Raw genomic sequence first — 14,991 nt, forward strand, 5'->3', positions numbered from 1 at the left:
TGGCCACAAATGACAGCTCAACGAAGTGGCTTATCACGTGCAAATGTATAGTAGCCAAATGCTCTAAATGGATGTTTCTAAATGTGGAATTAAAAACCGGAGGAACCGGAGAAAAGTGAACACGACCACGAGGAGAGAGAGATGTCCAAACTCCAAATATTCATCAGGCGTCAGGGTTGGGATCAAACCCACGACCTCCCGTATACCAGGCGAGGTAGTTAACATCTCCTAGCCACCGTGATGATGATGAGAGAGAGAGACACGCAAACCCCTAATATACAGCAGGCGTCAGGGTTGGAATCAAACCCACGACCTCCTGTATACCAGGCGAGGTAGTTAACATCTCCTAGCCACCGTGATGATGATGAGAGAGAGAGACACGCAAACCCCAAATATACAGCAGGCGTCAGGGTTGGAATGAAACCCACGACCTCCTGTATACCAGGCGAGGTAGTTAACATCTCCTAGCCACCGTGATGATGATGAGAGAGAGAGACACGCAAACCCCAAATATACAGCAGGCGTCAGGGTTGGGATCAAACCCACGACCTCCCGTATACCAGGCGAGGTAGTTAACATCTCCTAGCCACCATGATGATGATGAGAGAGACACGCAAACCCCAAATATACAGCAGGCGTCAGGGTTGGGATCAAACCCACGACCTCCTGTATACCAGGCGAGGTAGTTAACATCTCCTAGCCACCGTGATGATGATGAGAGAGAGACACGCAAACCCCAAATATACAGCAGGCGTCAGGGTTGGGATCAAACCCACGACCTCCTGTATACCTGGCGAGATAGTTAACATCTCCTAGCCACCGTGATGATGATGAGAGAGAGAGAGACACGCAAACCCCAAATATACAGCAGGCGTCAGGGTTGGGATCAAACCCACGACCTCCTGTATACCAGGCGAGGTAGTTAACATCTCCTAGCCACCGTGATGATGATGAGAGAGAGAGACACTCAAACCCCAATTATACAGCAGGCGTCAGGGTTGGGATCAAACCCACGACCTCCTGTATACCAGGCGAGGTAGTTAACATCTCCTAGCCACCGTGGCGCCCCGCCTCGCACGCGTGGATTTCCTCCGGATTTCTCCCACGTGTATAGTCACTGGTTAATGGAGTTGGCAAAAACCATCCAGATTTAGGGCCACAGACCTTGGCAATTGTTGGCGTCAGTCCTGGCTGCCTTCCCAGAGGTCTGTGGTTTCCCATGCCTCTGACTCGATGGAAAAGTGTGCGCATTACAAATTCATAACTTCGACTCTTCAATGAATTGTCGTGGTTCTGAGTCACGATTCGATCAATAATAAATTATTCGTCTTGCTTTTTACTGTTTTCATTTGTTCTGTCTTGTCTGTTCTGTCCTATTGAATGTGTATGGCAAAATGTATACGAGTGTGTAATTAGCATACGTCATCAATTATCCATAAGATGCACGATTTGATTGCATCTTGTGTATTAAAAAAAACAATCTTGATCGACAAATCGTGTTCACATGTCAAATACATTTGCACCTGCGCATGTCCGCTACTGTGCATATATATTAGCAGCTGCATCTACAAAAGATAAACGTAACAGGTCTCCGCATCTGCACACCCCCACCTGTACTCATTTACCTGCACACCACCATTCTCTGTACACATGCCTTGTGGACGATGCGTGGTGCATGCAGTTTGGATCTTTAGAGGGTGGGGAAGGGAGCGCCACCTGTGTGTGTACACTCGTGGCGAGCGGTAGCGCAATGGTTTGTGCGCTACACGAGTGACGATTATCTGAATCGGTCCTGGGCCTCCCCTAGGTCGACTCAGCCTGAAATGAGTACCTGGTGCGATGTGTAAACATCGCCACCTCGTGTGCTGTGCCGGCCTTCATAGGTGCTACTCGCTAACGGCACTTGCCCCAACAGTCTGTGAAGGGGGGGGGTGGGGGGGGGGGGATCTTCGTCATTGCACACTTGTAGAACATGCGTGGCGTATATGACGTTTGCATCGGAGGGTGGGCACGAGAGGGAGCGCCACCTGGTTGAGGACGACCCAGTTGGGGTCGATCTGCGCGTCCCCCTCGGGGTCCAGCACCACCGTCTGGTAGGCACGGAAGTCGGTGAGCGTGATCTCGGCGTTCTCGGGGCAAACGTCGATGCGGTCGATGACCGAGTCGTTGTCAAAGTCGCTCTCGCATACGTCGCCCACGCCGTCGCCTGCAGACAGGAGGCACACGCGCGCGCTCTTAAGCAAGCGGTCAGTGAGCGGCTCTGCGCTTGCTTGCTCGTGTCACTGCTGGCGGGAGGGCCTCCCCGAGAAGGAGCTCTGGATGGCACCGCTCGAGGGCGTTTGGCTTAATCTCCCACGCTCGCCTGAAATCTTGCCGGAGGTGGCAGTACCCACACTCTACGCCCCACTGCACGTGCCCTGCCAATGTACCCATTTGTACTGCTGGGTCGAAAGTGGCGGGAGGATTCGAGGAACATGCCCTCTGGATGATCGAACTGACCGTGGTGGTGAGATGTTAACTTCCTCGTCTGGTATACCGGACATCAAGGGTTCGATCCTGGCCCTGACATCTGTATATTTGGAGTTTACATGTTCTATCCACGGTCGCTTGGATTTTTCTCCAGGTCCTCCGGATTTCCCCCCCCCCCACATTTGGCTGTTATATATTTCCAGATGATGACCCACTTCGTTGAGCTATCATTTGTGGCCAGGTCGCTTCTGAACAAGAGCTATATAGCTCAGTGGACCTTATCTGGTAAAATAAAAATAAGTTCCAGGAAAAGAAAGATAGTTTATAGTTTTATAGTCATTACCTGCTCCAATGAGTGTGAGACAATCAGTTTGTGGCCCTGAGCCAATGGCATAAATCCCACATTCCTATGGTAGGCCCAGTCTTCCCATATGATAACCTTTATTGACTTCCCACAAAATGGTATCATTGTTCATCATTAGACCTCCTTTGCCAGTACCAAAATATAACAATAAGGTTTTTCCCCTTTTTTCTGGCAACAAAACTGAAACCTTTTTACAAGGATTCATGTCTGCATTAACCACAATACCTGCAGTCAAAATGCAAACAAAAAACATACTATGATAATATATGCATTGTCCTTGAAACTGATTGGTCCACACGATTTTGTTCAGTGATCAAAACGCAGCGCCATCTAGACTTGGCCAATTAGTGGTGAAATAGCAATAGAGTATTTCCAATTTTCTTTAATATTGATCAACTACGTAAGTGTTCCAACATATTTGGCTTGTAGCAACTTGTTTGATATTGTGGGAAATTAGTTTTAGCAGCATGTTAATTGCTGAAATATATATTGCTCAACATTTTACAGAAATGCACAAATGCTGAGCCGTAGAGAGGTGGCATAGTTGCACAGAAGAGCCACTGCTACATTTCTATAGAGGGTCACAAATGCAGATAAATCCGAACAATCTCATCTACTCACACCAACAGCAGTGGTTGGAAAAAATACATCTTGCCTCAGGATTTAAATTGTGCTCAAATAAGCTTTGTTCACTTATTGCGTCTTTTGCAGAATAAGCAATCACAGCTGGTCTGATGGCTTTTTATATTTTTAAGTCAACTTTGTATCCTTTTTGTTAAGGAGATGTAGGGGAAAGCAGGAGCATAGTGGACTGTGCACTATGTAACGAATTTGGCGACCTCAGTTCAATTTCTGGCAATGTCTAACATCGGTGTGATATCTGAATAGTTAAGGGCCCCCCCTTCGCCAGACCATGCTGTGCAGTGATGGGGTAATATCACCACACAAGCCCCACAACATGGAGCTCTACGTTAAAGTATTGGTGACCTCAATAAGTAGTAGTGGCTGATGACGTATCTCTACTGGCCAATTATGACCGAAAGATTCAACTAGCAACTGACAGATTAAACTTTGGTTCAACTTTCCATTTTCACCGAGTGACGGTATAGCATCACACAACGGTTGAAGGGGCCGGTGTGATTAACGATGACGTATTTTGTCAAATTTGGCTGGTCATCCTTCATTGCAATAATGCCTATTTAAAATAACATCATCTGTACAAATGTTATCGTGGCCGCCCGCCTCTGACAGATGGAGATGATTCATGTATTGACACTTTAAACCTTAGTTGGAAAGCGTTAAGAAGGGTTGTCCAAAACATATATTAAATAGCATATTAAGTACAAACTGATAATTTTTGAAATAACCAAACATATCTTTGCATATATTGGAATATATACGATTAGTCCACAAAAGAGTTAGAAATAAGCCCAACATTATACTTTAACGCTCATATAAAATTGTTTTCACAATGTTTTAGCTGCCCTTTGTAAGCTGCTGTGAATGCATTTCGTAAAAAAAAAAATCACTATTTTATTTGGACACTGGAAATATTTGTGGTTAGCAAACTCGTCAATCATCCAATTTACACAAATTCCATGCATTCAAATCTTCTATGGTTACCAACCTTGTGATTTTTACTGACAGACTGACAGTGCACTTTTGTGTTAAACATCACTTAAACGCATACATCATGACGCCACAATGATGTAACCGTAATTTGTGCTGACATCACAGATGTCAGTAACGCCATTACCACATTAGTAGCGGTGCACATATCTGCAGCTCAAAACGAGGAAATTGGCAATCCCTGTGGAGCTGGAGATAGGAGGAGGAGGAGGAGGGCCTGTAAAATAATTGATCTGCGCCCGGCTTTGGCTGCCCGTAGCCTTGGGCTTCATCCCACGACACCAAAGTCGACGTGTCGTTTCAAAGCCCGAAGCGCGTGCCGTTATTGTCCTCCTGATTGGGGTTGACGACGAGGCGGCAGTTGTCTGGGCCGGGCGGCAGGTAATCTGGGACGCCGTCGTTGTCATCGTCGTGGTCGCACTCGTCGCCCAGCCCGTCGTTGTCCGTGTCCAGCTGGGAGCTGTTGGGCACGCTGGGGCAGTTGTCCCGCGTGTCCTGGTGCCCGTCCCCGTCACTGTGGGCAGCGGCAGCAAAGTGGCGGTGAGCGCGCCGCGTCAGCGCATGTCCGCTGCTGCGTGTATGCTAGCAGCTGCATCTACAAAACAGATTGTAACGGCTTTGAGCGACTGCACACCCCGCACCTGTACGCCTGTACCAGCACACCTGGTGCTGTACACATGGCTTGTGGACGATACGTGGCGCATGGCGGTGTGGATACGAGGGTGGAGAAGGGAGCACCACCGTGTACACTCGAGGGCAGCGGTAGTGCCGCGGTTAGTGTGCTGCATCTACGAACCCGGTGACCAGGGTTCGATTCCTGCCCACGGTCAACACCGGTGATGATTATCCGAACCGGTCCTGCACCTCCCCTAGGTCGACTCAGCCTCAAATGAGTACTAGGCGTCCGGGCGTGGTGCTGACCACCTACATCCTCGTATGCCATGCCGACCTGCATAGGTGCTGCTCACGAACAGCACTTGCCCCAACAATCTGTAAAGGTTACACGGGGGACCTTTGTCCCCCTCCTGGCAGGCCATGCCCCACAGCACTAGCACGCACGTCAGAGCCTGACTCCAACTTACCGGGCTTCACCGTCATCATCACCATCATTATCCATCTAATGTTGAATACATTGCCTCCTCATGCTGTTGTCATCCCCGTGGGCCTGTGATGTTACATTTCATCGGATTCCTGCATAATCATCACGCAAACTCCGGTCATCCTAGCAGCGTTTTTTGGTGAACCATCGAACAAAGACACTGTATCGAGCACTTTAAGATGTCCTGCTGTGGCTGTCTGGAACGCTCTTCCTATCGATATTAGGAAGCCATTGGAACTATGCACTCTTAAATCTGGATTGAAAACCAATTTCTTTCAAACAGTTTTTTTGTGTTCAGTTTGTTGTCCTTTCCCCCGCAACTCAGATTAGCACGGTTGGCTACGTACGGTGAGAAAGAAGTTACACATACCTCCACCCACCCTCCACCCCCGGACATGTACATATACAGTAACAGATTGCGTCATTCTACATCTGGTGGTTGCCTTCTGAGGCACGTTTCCTCCTTTGGCTGCCATTCCACCATCAGTCCTGTCCATCGCCCATCATTCCTTGCAGTGCCGTGCCCTTCCTAGGCCCACTTGCTGTTTTTAGTGCGGCTGGGGGGCCTTCATGTTTGGTTCCAAACTCACAACAGCAATGTGATACGCATATCACGCTCTTCTGCGTCAAGACCTTACAAAGCACATTACCCTCTAACACTGCTGCTGCTCTGAATATTCTATTTATATTTTCATTGAATTCTACACTTGTTTCCTTTTCCAGTACATCAATTAGCCCCAGTATCATGCTATATTAGAAAAAAAATGTTTTTGCTGGCTGGCTGGCTGCCTGGCAGGTTCCTGCGTCGCGCTGACGTCCACCCCCGGACATGTATCCCGCGCAAATGCATGGGCAGCGCTAGTATAACTTAAGATATATTTATATATATCATAAGAAATCAGCAGTGGAAATTCCACTCTCATTATTCAGTTTTTCCTCTCTCTACAGAAGCTACGAGAGAGGGGTACTTAGACACTCTTGCGACCACACTAAACTGTTGAATCATTTTTATTTGATCAGGTAAGACCCACTGAGCTAAATAGCTCTTTTTCAGAAGCGACCTGGCCACAAATGGTCGCTCAGCGAAGGGGCTTATCACGTGTGTAAATTCACACGTTTCTAACTGTGGAGGGAAAAACCTGAGGACACAGAGAAAAATCCACACAACCACAGGGAGAACATGTCAACTCCAAATATGCACACACAGCGCCAGTGTCATTGAATTCATCGAGTAGCACTGCTTGGCAACCGGTGTTTTTTGTGGTAAAGGATTACCTGTCTTGGTTGGTGTCGCAGATATCCCCAACCAGGTCACTGTCGCTGTCGGTCTGTGGCATGGGGAGGGGTAGAGTTTTGTGAGTTCAGGAGAGAGAAACGTGTTAGGGAGGACAGTATCATCACCACCATCAGTCTCTCTTGTCCAGTCATTGCCTGGATTGGTTATAGACGATATATATATAAAAAAAACCTAATTTTATTTTACCAGGTAAGGCCCACTGAGCTATATAGCTCTTTTTCAGAAGCAACCTGGCCACAAACGATAGCCCAATGAAGCGGCTTATCACGTGGAAATTCACGTGTTTCTAAATGTGGAGGGAAAAACCGGAGGGCCCGGAGAAAAGTCCACATGACCACGGGAAGGACATGCAAACTCCAAATAGGCAGGCGTCAGGGTCAGAATCGAACCCACGACCTCCTGCATACCAGGCGAGGAGGTTAACATCTCTCCACCGTGCATTCATATCTCCCCATCTTGTGTCTCCATCACTCTCCAGTCCCACCCTCTCTTTTTGAAAGCCTCCACGACAACATCTCTCCACCTTTCACTTGGCCCTGCCTCTTGGTTCCCCTTCCCTCCATCCCCAACTCTGAAGACCATAGAAATGTAGACATTTCAGTTCTGCCAAACAGCTCTAATTGAACAGCTACCTCTTTAAAATGGCCAAATGCCGAGCTTGCTTCGTGCGCATGTCTAGGGCATCTGTTGAGACACCCTGCACACAGCAGTACAGATCTGTGTATTGACGCCGTAATGTATCCATTGTACCGTACACAAAACCGATGCGTAGAGCCCATCCTGCTGTGCGCACCTGAGTGGGGTTGCTGACTTCAGGGCAACTGTCACAGGCGTCCCCCACGCTGTCGCCATCACGGTCCGTTTGGAGAGGGTTGGGCACTTTGGGGCAGTTGTCCAGTATGTTTGGGATTCCTGCAGAAAGGGCAGAGCAAGTAAAATAAACCCCCCCCCCCCAAACAGAGAAGATGCATGTGTTCTCTCCATCCCCGATCCGCGTGCCAAAAGGCACGAGGGCCGTGGTGGAGAGAAAGCCGTATTTAACATGATGGATTTTTGGTGTGGTCATTGGTGACTGCACTAAAAACCATCAACTTGCTTCACACTGGAACCCGGTGTGAGGCACAGGTGGCTTCCTGGAGTCAAACTCAGGCTCTCCACAGTGCTCTGACTGCTTGCCACCCGGCTGCATTCACAACATCCTCATATTATTTAAGGGATATACTTGTTCAAGCAGAGACCATCAAACTCATTGAACATGAGGTGAATTTGACCTTGGGTGGATGGATACTCGCGGTTTCTACCCTCCACTTCAACGGCGTTCCCATATACACGTTGCCTCCCTGACACATTCGTCAAATCAGCACACTGCAGTGTGTAATGGTGCGCCAGGCTACTTTGTGTATGGGCAGCAATACAGAAAAGCTACGTGTTAGTGTAGCTCGTGGAACAGCAGAGCTGTGGTCGAAATGGAATTTTTTGCACTTTTTGTACGCAGCATGGACGGGTTATGCTTTTTCTGTAGGATTTTATTGTTTACGTATGCGATGTTTAGATTTGTGTACAATTAATTGTAGGTGTATCTTGTAATTTTATTGTTTGCTTCGATTTAACCCATTTATTAGGTAAATCCTAATAAATCCTAATAAATGAAACTGAAACTGAGGTGTTCTGTATGGGCCGACCGTCTCCATCGATGTCGTTGTCGCAGGCATCGCCCTCCCCGTTGCTGTCCGTGTCGCGCTGGTCGTTGTTGTTCACATTGGGGCAGTTGTCGCACGCATCGCCGAAAGAGTCCGTGTCGGAATTCTGCTGGTCCTTGTTCACTATGAGCCGGCAGTTGTCCTGTCAAGGGTTATTGAAGGAAAAGAGAAATGACTGTCAACTCATTGTCATCATCGTCATCATCATTTTCATTGTCATCTCCAAGTGTTCACATCAATCCGCACCTTCATACCAGTTCCCACCTTGGCCTGTCGCCATCGACTCCCGTCGGCAGCTCACCTATCTACACATTCACCTACGCTCTCACCGACTCACTAAAACGCTCCATCACCCACTCACCCGCTCACTCACCCAACGGCCCACCTACCCACCCACTCAGTCGCTCTCTCGTTCATGTTGTCCAGCCCAACTACTCACCTATCTACACACTCACCTACTAACTCACCGACTCACTTAAACGCTCCATCACCCACTCACCCGCTCACTCACCCAGCGGCCCACCTACCCACCCACTCAGTCGCTCTCTCGTTCATGTTGTCCAGCCCAACTACTCACCTATCTATGCTCACCTACTCACTCACCTACTCACTTAAAATGTCCCATCACCCACTCACACGCTCACTCACCCAGTGACCCACCTACCCACCCGCTCACTCGCTCTCTCTCTACGTGGAACTCATTGCTGGTCGCTGTTCATGATTTTTCTAGAACGCTCAACTAGCTCTGCAGAAATACACTCAAGACAAAAATATTCAGTAGCCCTTGCAGAGCATTTCCGCGGTGCCTTTGCACTGTAAGAATGGCACTAACTACCAAATTGATGTGAACATTTATTTATTATTATTAAGTGTGACCGCACCTGCACATTCTTGATGCCATCGCCGTCCGCATCCTCATCGCACTGGTCTCCAAGTCCATCCCCATCTGCATCCTCCTGCCCCGAGTTGGGTGTGAACCTGCAGTTGTCCTGTGGGGAAAAATGCAGAACTGTGCATGAGCCATAAGACTTTGGAACTAAAGCCGTAGGCTGATGCACCAACATTCGACATGCGACGATTCATCCATTCGTCCTAGAGGCCGGCCGAAAACTGATTTTCTGGTTTCGGCCCAAACTGAAACCAGACCGAAAGTTAAAAATTCACTTTCGGCCAAGACCGAAACAGGAAGGTATATAACCGAAGTTACCGAACACAAGATTTATTAAATATGTGATGATGCAATGCTACTTTAATTAAAAATAAATCTAGAACTAATCATTCAGAGCCTGCAGTAAGAGTCGCTAAATATCAAATATTTAGGTGCTACTTACTTAGTAATTATATCCAAACGAATGTTGTAGTTAAGAAACAACAGTTTTTTCCGCATTCAGCCAGACAGACTGCCGTCTATTCACTGGTCGTATATACATTAGGGGCCGTCCATAAATGACGTCACGCGATTTTGAACGATTTATATCCCCCCCCCTTCGTCACACGGCGTCACAAAAAGTCAGACCCCCCCCTCAAATGTGACGTCACAAAGCTTTGCCCCCCTCCCCCCCCAAAAAACATGCTTCAAATCGCTTTAAACTATTGTCATTGTAGTGCGTATTTAATGTGGCGCTGCACTCTGATGTTGTAGGAGAAAACATTTATTAAAAAGTCTATTTAATTAAGTAGAACGTATTGTCTATATTTATTTAAAGTTGCGCATTTTGATGTGACGTCACATTTCTCAACCCCCCCCCCCCTCGTCACACATCGTCACAAATGTCTGACCCCCCCCCCAGGTGCGTGACGTCATTTATGGATGGCCCCAGACCATGGTTGCGGCTGTAACCTCGCTTCCAAGCTGCTGCTGCTGCTGCTGACGTGTGTGTGTGTACGTGTGTGTGTCTGTATGTATGAGAGTGTGTGTGTGTTAGTGGGGAGCGGTAGTGTAGCGGTTAGCACGCTGCGCTATGAACCTGGCGACCCGGGTTCGATTCCCGCTCACGACCAACACCAGTGACGAGTATCTGAACCGGTCCCGGGCCTCCCCTATGTCGACTCAGCCTCAAATGAGTACCTGGTGTGGTGGATAAAAACATTGCCACTGGGGAGACAAAGGCGGTTGGGCGTGGTGCCGGCCACCCACCCCCTCGTGTACCGTTCCAGCCTTCATAGGTGCTCGCTAACAGCACTTGCCCCTACAGTCTAAGGCTATACGGGGGATCTTTGTCTTTATCTTTGTGTGTTTGTGTGTACGTGTGTGTGTGTGTTTGCAGCCTATCGCATAGGATTGCCTATCGCCGACTGACCGGCCGATAGGCAGAGTGATAGACGTAGCACTAGCGGTATATTCTAAAAATAGCTCTTCAGTTGACGAATGACCGAAAGTCAATATCAGTTTAGACCGAAACCGAAACCAGACGGAAAGTTAAAAAATGACTTTTGGCCGAAACCGAATGTATGCCGAAAGTGGCCATTTGCCAACTTTCGGCGCCGAAACCGAAACCGAATTTCGGTCGGCCTCTAATTCGTCCATTAAGATCCAGACTGACTCTCACAATACGTGCATCAAATCGTCAAAATCACTTATCATGAATATTTTGGTATATGTAATTGGTTCACATGACAACTGCATTTACCAGATGTGCAACATTGATGAAAATGTTAGAAACAAAGAATTTTTTAATCAAACTGCGATCCTGAATAGTGAAAGTTCATCGAATTTTGAGGAGGCAGGAGGCAAACTGTCTTACTACTTAAAACATGAATATGTAATTTCCTTATAACATGGACATATGGACTCCATTATTCCCCCAAATCTACCATGAGAGAGCAAAATAAATGTTTTACAATGTTGCTGTACTTTGCTGGATGGGCCTCATGGTGTGTTCACAGAGAGGTATTGCCGAACATTTCAGGAAAACCAGGGCCCCATTTGTTTAACAGGCCATGCTCTGCTGATGAGACTCAGAAAGTTTAGACCAGACCAGGGTTTTCCTGCTTAAACAAATGTTACAGGCAAACAATGTTCTAGATTTGCACGCAGGTGAATGGACAAACAGGTATTTCCTTAATGCCTATTTATAATTACATTCAAATCAGCACCACATAAAATATTCGGCATAAAAAGGTTTCACTCCTGCAGTGATTTGATGAATTGTCTCAATCTGGCTGTGCGCTTTTATTCAATATTCAATTCTCAATTCTGTCTCACATTTTCTATTGCGTTTGCTTTGTTTCCAGTTTATTCTGTCTCAATTATACTGTCATTTACTCCAAGAGCCTAAATGTAACTTAAGCATTTAATTTGCATATAGCGCACACAAATCATAAGCATTACATTTCGCAGGCACCACTTGATGCAGCGTGAGCACAAGAATAAATTTTAATCAATGCATTGATGCACCAAAATCATCCGCCAAAATGAAATGTATCATACAGGAGGAAGAACAGAGGAGAAACGGAGAGCTAACAGCTGTATGGAGCTTGACTGGAGATGAATAGACATGGCAGCTATTTTGGAGAAAGAATACAACTTGTAGAAAGTTTCAGTGCGCCTGGCTGCAACATTCCTCATCCTTCCCTTGCCACATTTCACATGGAAACAGTGGGAGGCTCAACGCACATGGACAAAGTAGCCGAGACACAACAGAGATAGACAGACACAAAGACAAATACCCTCCCATATAGCCTTCAACAGACTGTTGGGGCAAGTGTCGTTAGCGATAACCTATTAAGGCCGGCACGGCGCACAAGGGGGTGGGTGGCTAGTACCACACCCGGCCGACTTTGTCTCCCCAGTGGCGATGTTTACACATCGCACCAGGTCCTAATTTTAGGCTGAGTTGACCTGCGGGGGGCCAGAACTGGTTCAAATATTCACCACTGTTTTTGTTCGTGAAGTGGGAATAAAACTAGGGTTACCAGTTTCGTCGCGCAGCGTGCTAACCACTGCACCACAGTTGCCCACAGACACAACACGGTTAGACACAGATAAAACAGGGCTTCTGCAAAACCTATTTTTGAGAGCATTTGGCTGCTATAAATTTGCACGTGATATGCTACTTCAATGAACTGTCATTTGTGGCCAGGTCACTTTTGAAAAAGAGCTATATAGCTCAGTGGGCCTTACCTGGTAAAATAAAAAAAAAATTGTTCACAGTTTATAATAGGTTTTTACCCTTTTATCTGGCAACAAAACTGACACCTTTTAACAAGGGATCATGTTTACATTAACCACAATACCTGCAGTCAAAATGCAAACAAAAAACGCACTGATAATGTATTGGCACTGTCCTTGAAATTTATTGGTCCACACCAGAGACAGCTTTCGTTAGAGCCCAGTCTCATTTGGTGTTCGACTAGATGACGCCAAAAGGCGCACAACTTAAAGACAATGCACTATCAGAGTATTGAGGGCACGGGGTTAGCATTTACTTCATGAGACCTCCTTTGCCACTAGCAAAATATGATAATAGGTTTTTACCCTTTTGCCAGATAAAAACCTGATTTAAAGCTTTCGTGACTGCAGTAATTCATATTCTTAGTTCTTTCGGTAAAGTCACGTTGAAGGGAAACAATAAAATAATAAAATATATATAAAACAATAAAAATTCTCACGACGTTTCCCTTCAACGTGACTTTACCGAAAGAACTAAGGATAAGATAAAAACCTATTATCATATTTTGCTACTGGCAAAGGAGATCTCATGAAGTTCACAGTTTATTTGAGTTCTTGAGCCATGTGCTGAATTTGATGAGCTGATCACGAGCAGCCAAACAGGAATATTATCCTGCAACATGGTTTCCAAACCTAACATTCTTGAGAAAATATTCTTCCAGGGTAAAATGCAGACCCTATAAATCAGAACCTGTTGTGTACAGTATGGGAGCCAACTTCTAGTATTGTAGCCAGACGAAGTGTTCAGATGCATTGCAGGAATATGTCAAAGGCACAAGCAGAAAATAAGCCAGGCAAAATAGAAGATGATGCGAAAGATGGTGAATGAGAAGTCAGGGAAGGGACAAGGTTTGTGTGTAAAGTGTGTCTTTGAAAATTACCTTTAATGTAGGTATACGGGCACTTAGAAGGTGCTTGTGAGCAGTGGTGACCTCCGTAGATATAACATTCAGGCCCATATACAACAGCTGGTATTACTGGTGCAGTGATTGGGTAGCAGACATTGTCATGTGGCAGCAAATGACACTCAAGCTGCACTGCAGTCAACATACCTTGTGCAAGTGAAATGGGTGCATATGTTTAATAAATAAAAACCCAACATATTTGTCAATCACAGTGCACTTTGTATAAATTTCATTCAGTGGAATAATATGTAATAGTCGAAAGTCTCGGCAATCGCACCTTCTTCATAGCAAGATGGACCAATGCCCGAGAGAAGGAGCATTGTATGAAATGTTGCCTATGAAATATATATATTTATTTTAAGGCAGTGTTGTTGATGAATGCGCCTTCAAATTGTTTGTTGTTACATGTGCTTGTGCGCCACCGCCGATGCAGTCCCACCAAATAATTAGTTTTAGAATTGTTTGTTGGCAACCCTTTGCCAATCCACCGCTGGGTAAAGTCCGCGATGACGTCACAGCTCGTTTGACCACACTTCACCACGCTGGTCAGCGTCGTTGGTGCAGGGGGATCTAAGACTGCTTTAGATACCACTCGCCACTGATGTCGGCCATCATTTCCATTGTTACTGGGTATGCGGAGGCTATTGTTACAAGGAGCAGATGGCACGTGGCTTCTCATCAGCGATATTTCATTTCACGAGTGCATGGCACGCGGGCGGGCAAGTACTCGGTGGTGACGTCGCCCCGCACAAATCTGTGCGCTGACGTCACCACCACGCCTGCGCTCGTGCAAGTGGGCAGATCACAAGCACCGAGTCGCAGCCAGCGAGCAGTTTTCTCCGTAACGATGTCAAAACGCAGACCGCGATCTTTTCGCGAATAACCACGTTGATTCTAGATTTTTTTTTCACTCCAGCGCTGCCCTCCAGACAGTCTCGTCCCTTCACCTGATGAAGGCCGCTTGTGTTGTGGCCGAAACGTCGTGATTTTTTTTTACCTACGTGACTTTACCCAATAGAACCAAAGAGTATAAGCACGTTGATTGCCGACTTCCCGAGCACGTAGAGCGAAGGGTGCCCCAGTTGAGCCAATGACACATGCATGTGCAGGCTCTCCCAAGCAGCAGCGGGCAAAACAGGGGTGAGAAGCCCAAGAGCAGGCATCAGAGTGTGTATGGTGTCCAATGTGTTATGCGTTTTGGGGTGGGAGGGGGGGGGAAGATGCTTGTTGCCAAGGGGCCATACGTTAAGATGTGCAACAAGAATGCATTTCACATCGGAAGAAGGCACCCTCCTGACCGTTACACGTGTATCGCGGCTGTTTTGTTATGAGATGATTTTGCTCCATTAGTGCATTT

The 14,991-nt window shown here is 46.8% G+C and overlaps 1 protein-coding gene across 2 annotated transcripts in view; it reads right to left on the reverse strand.

Moving 5' to 3' along the window:
* LOC116950242 (thrombospondin-3-like) overlaps nt 1-14,991 on the reverse strand; it is a 102,118-nt gene that overhangs the window by 13,170 nt on the left and 73,957 nt on the right. For both annotated transcript variants that reach the window (XM_032968020.2, XM_032967933.2), the window contains exons 13-18: nt 9,440-9,547; nt 8,541-8,700; nt 7,652-7,770; nt 6,837-6,889; nt 4,783-4,976; nt 2,028-2,206 (exon numbers count right to left, since the gene is read on the reverse strand). In XM_032968020.2, coding sequence (XP_032823911.1) covers nt 2,028-2,206; nt 4,783-4,976; nt 6,837-6,889; nt 7,652-7,770; nt 8,541-8,700; nt 9,440-9,547 — 813 coding nt within the window. The remainder of the gene's footprint in view (nt 1-2,027; nt 2,207-4,782; nt 4,977-6,836; nt 6,890-7,651; nt 7,771-8,540; nt 8,701-9,439; nt 9,548-14,991) is intronic.

Source organism: Petromyzon marinus, chromosome 1 (assembly GCF_048934315.1).
Source record: "Petromyzon marinus isolate PM22_M1 ecotype Great Lakes invasive population chromosome 1, UKy_Petmar_22M1.pri1.0, whole genome shotgun sequence".
NCBI lineage: Eukaryota > Metazoa > Chordata > Hyperoartia > Petromyzontiformes > Petromyzontidae > Petromyzon > Petromyzon marinus.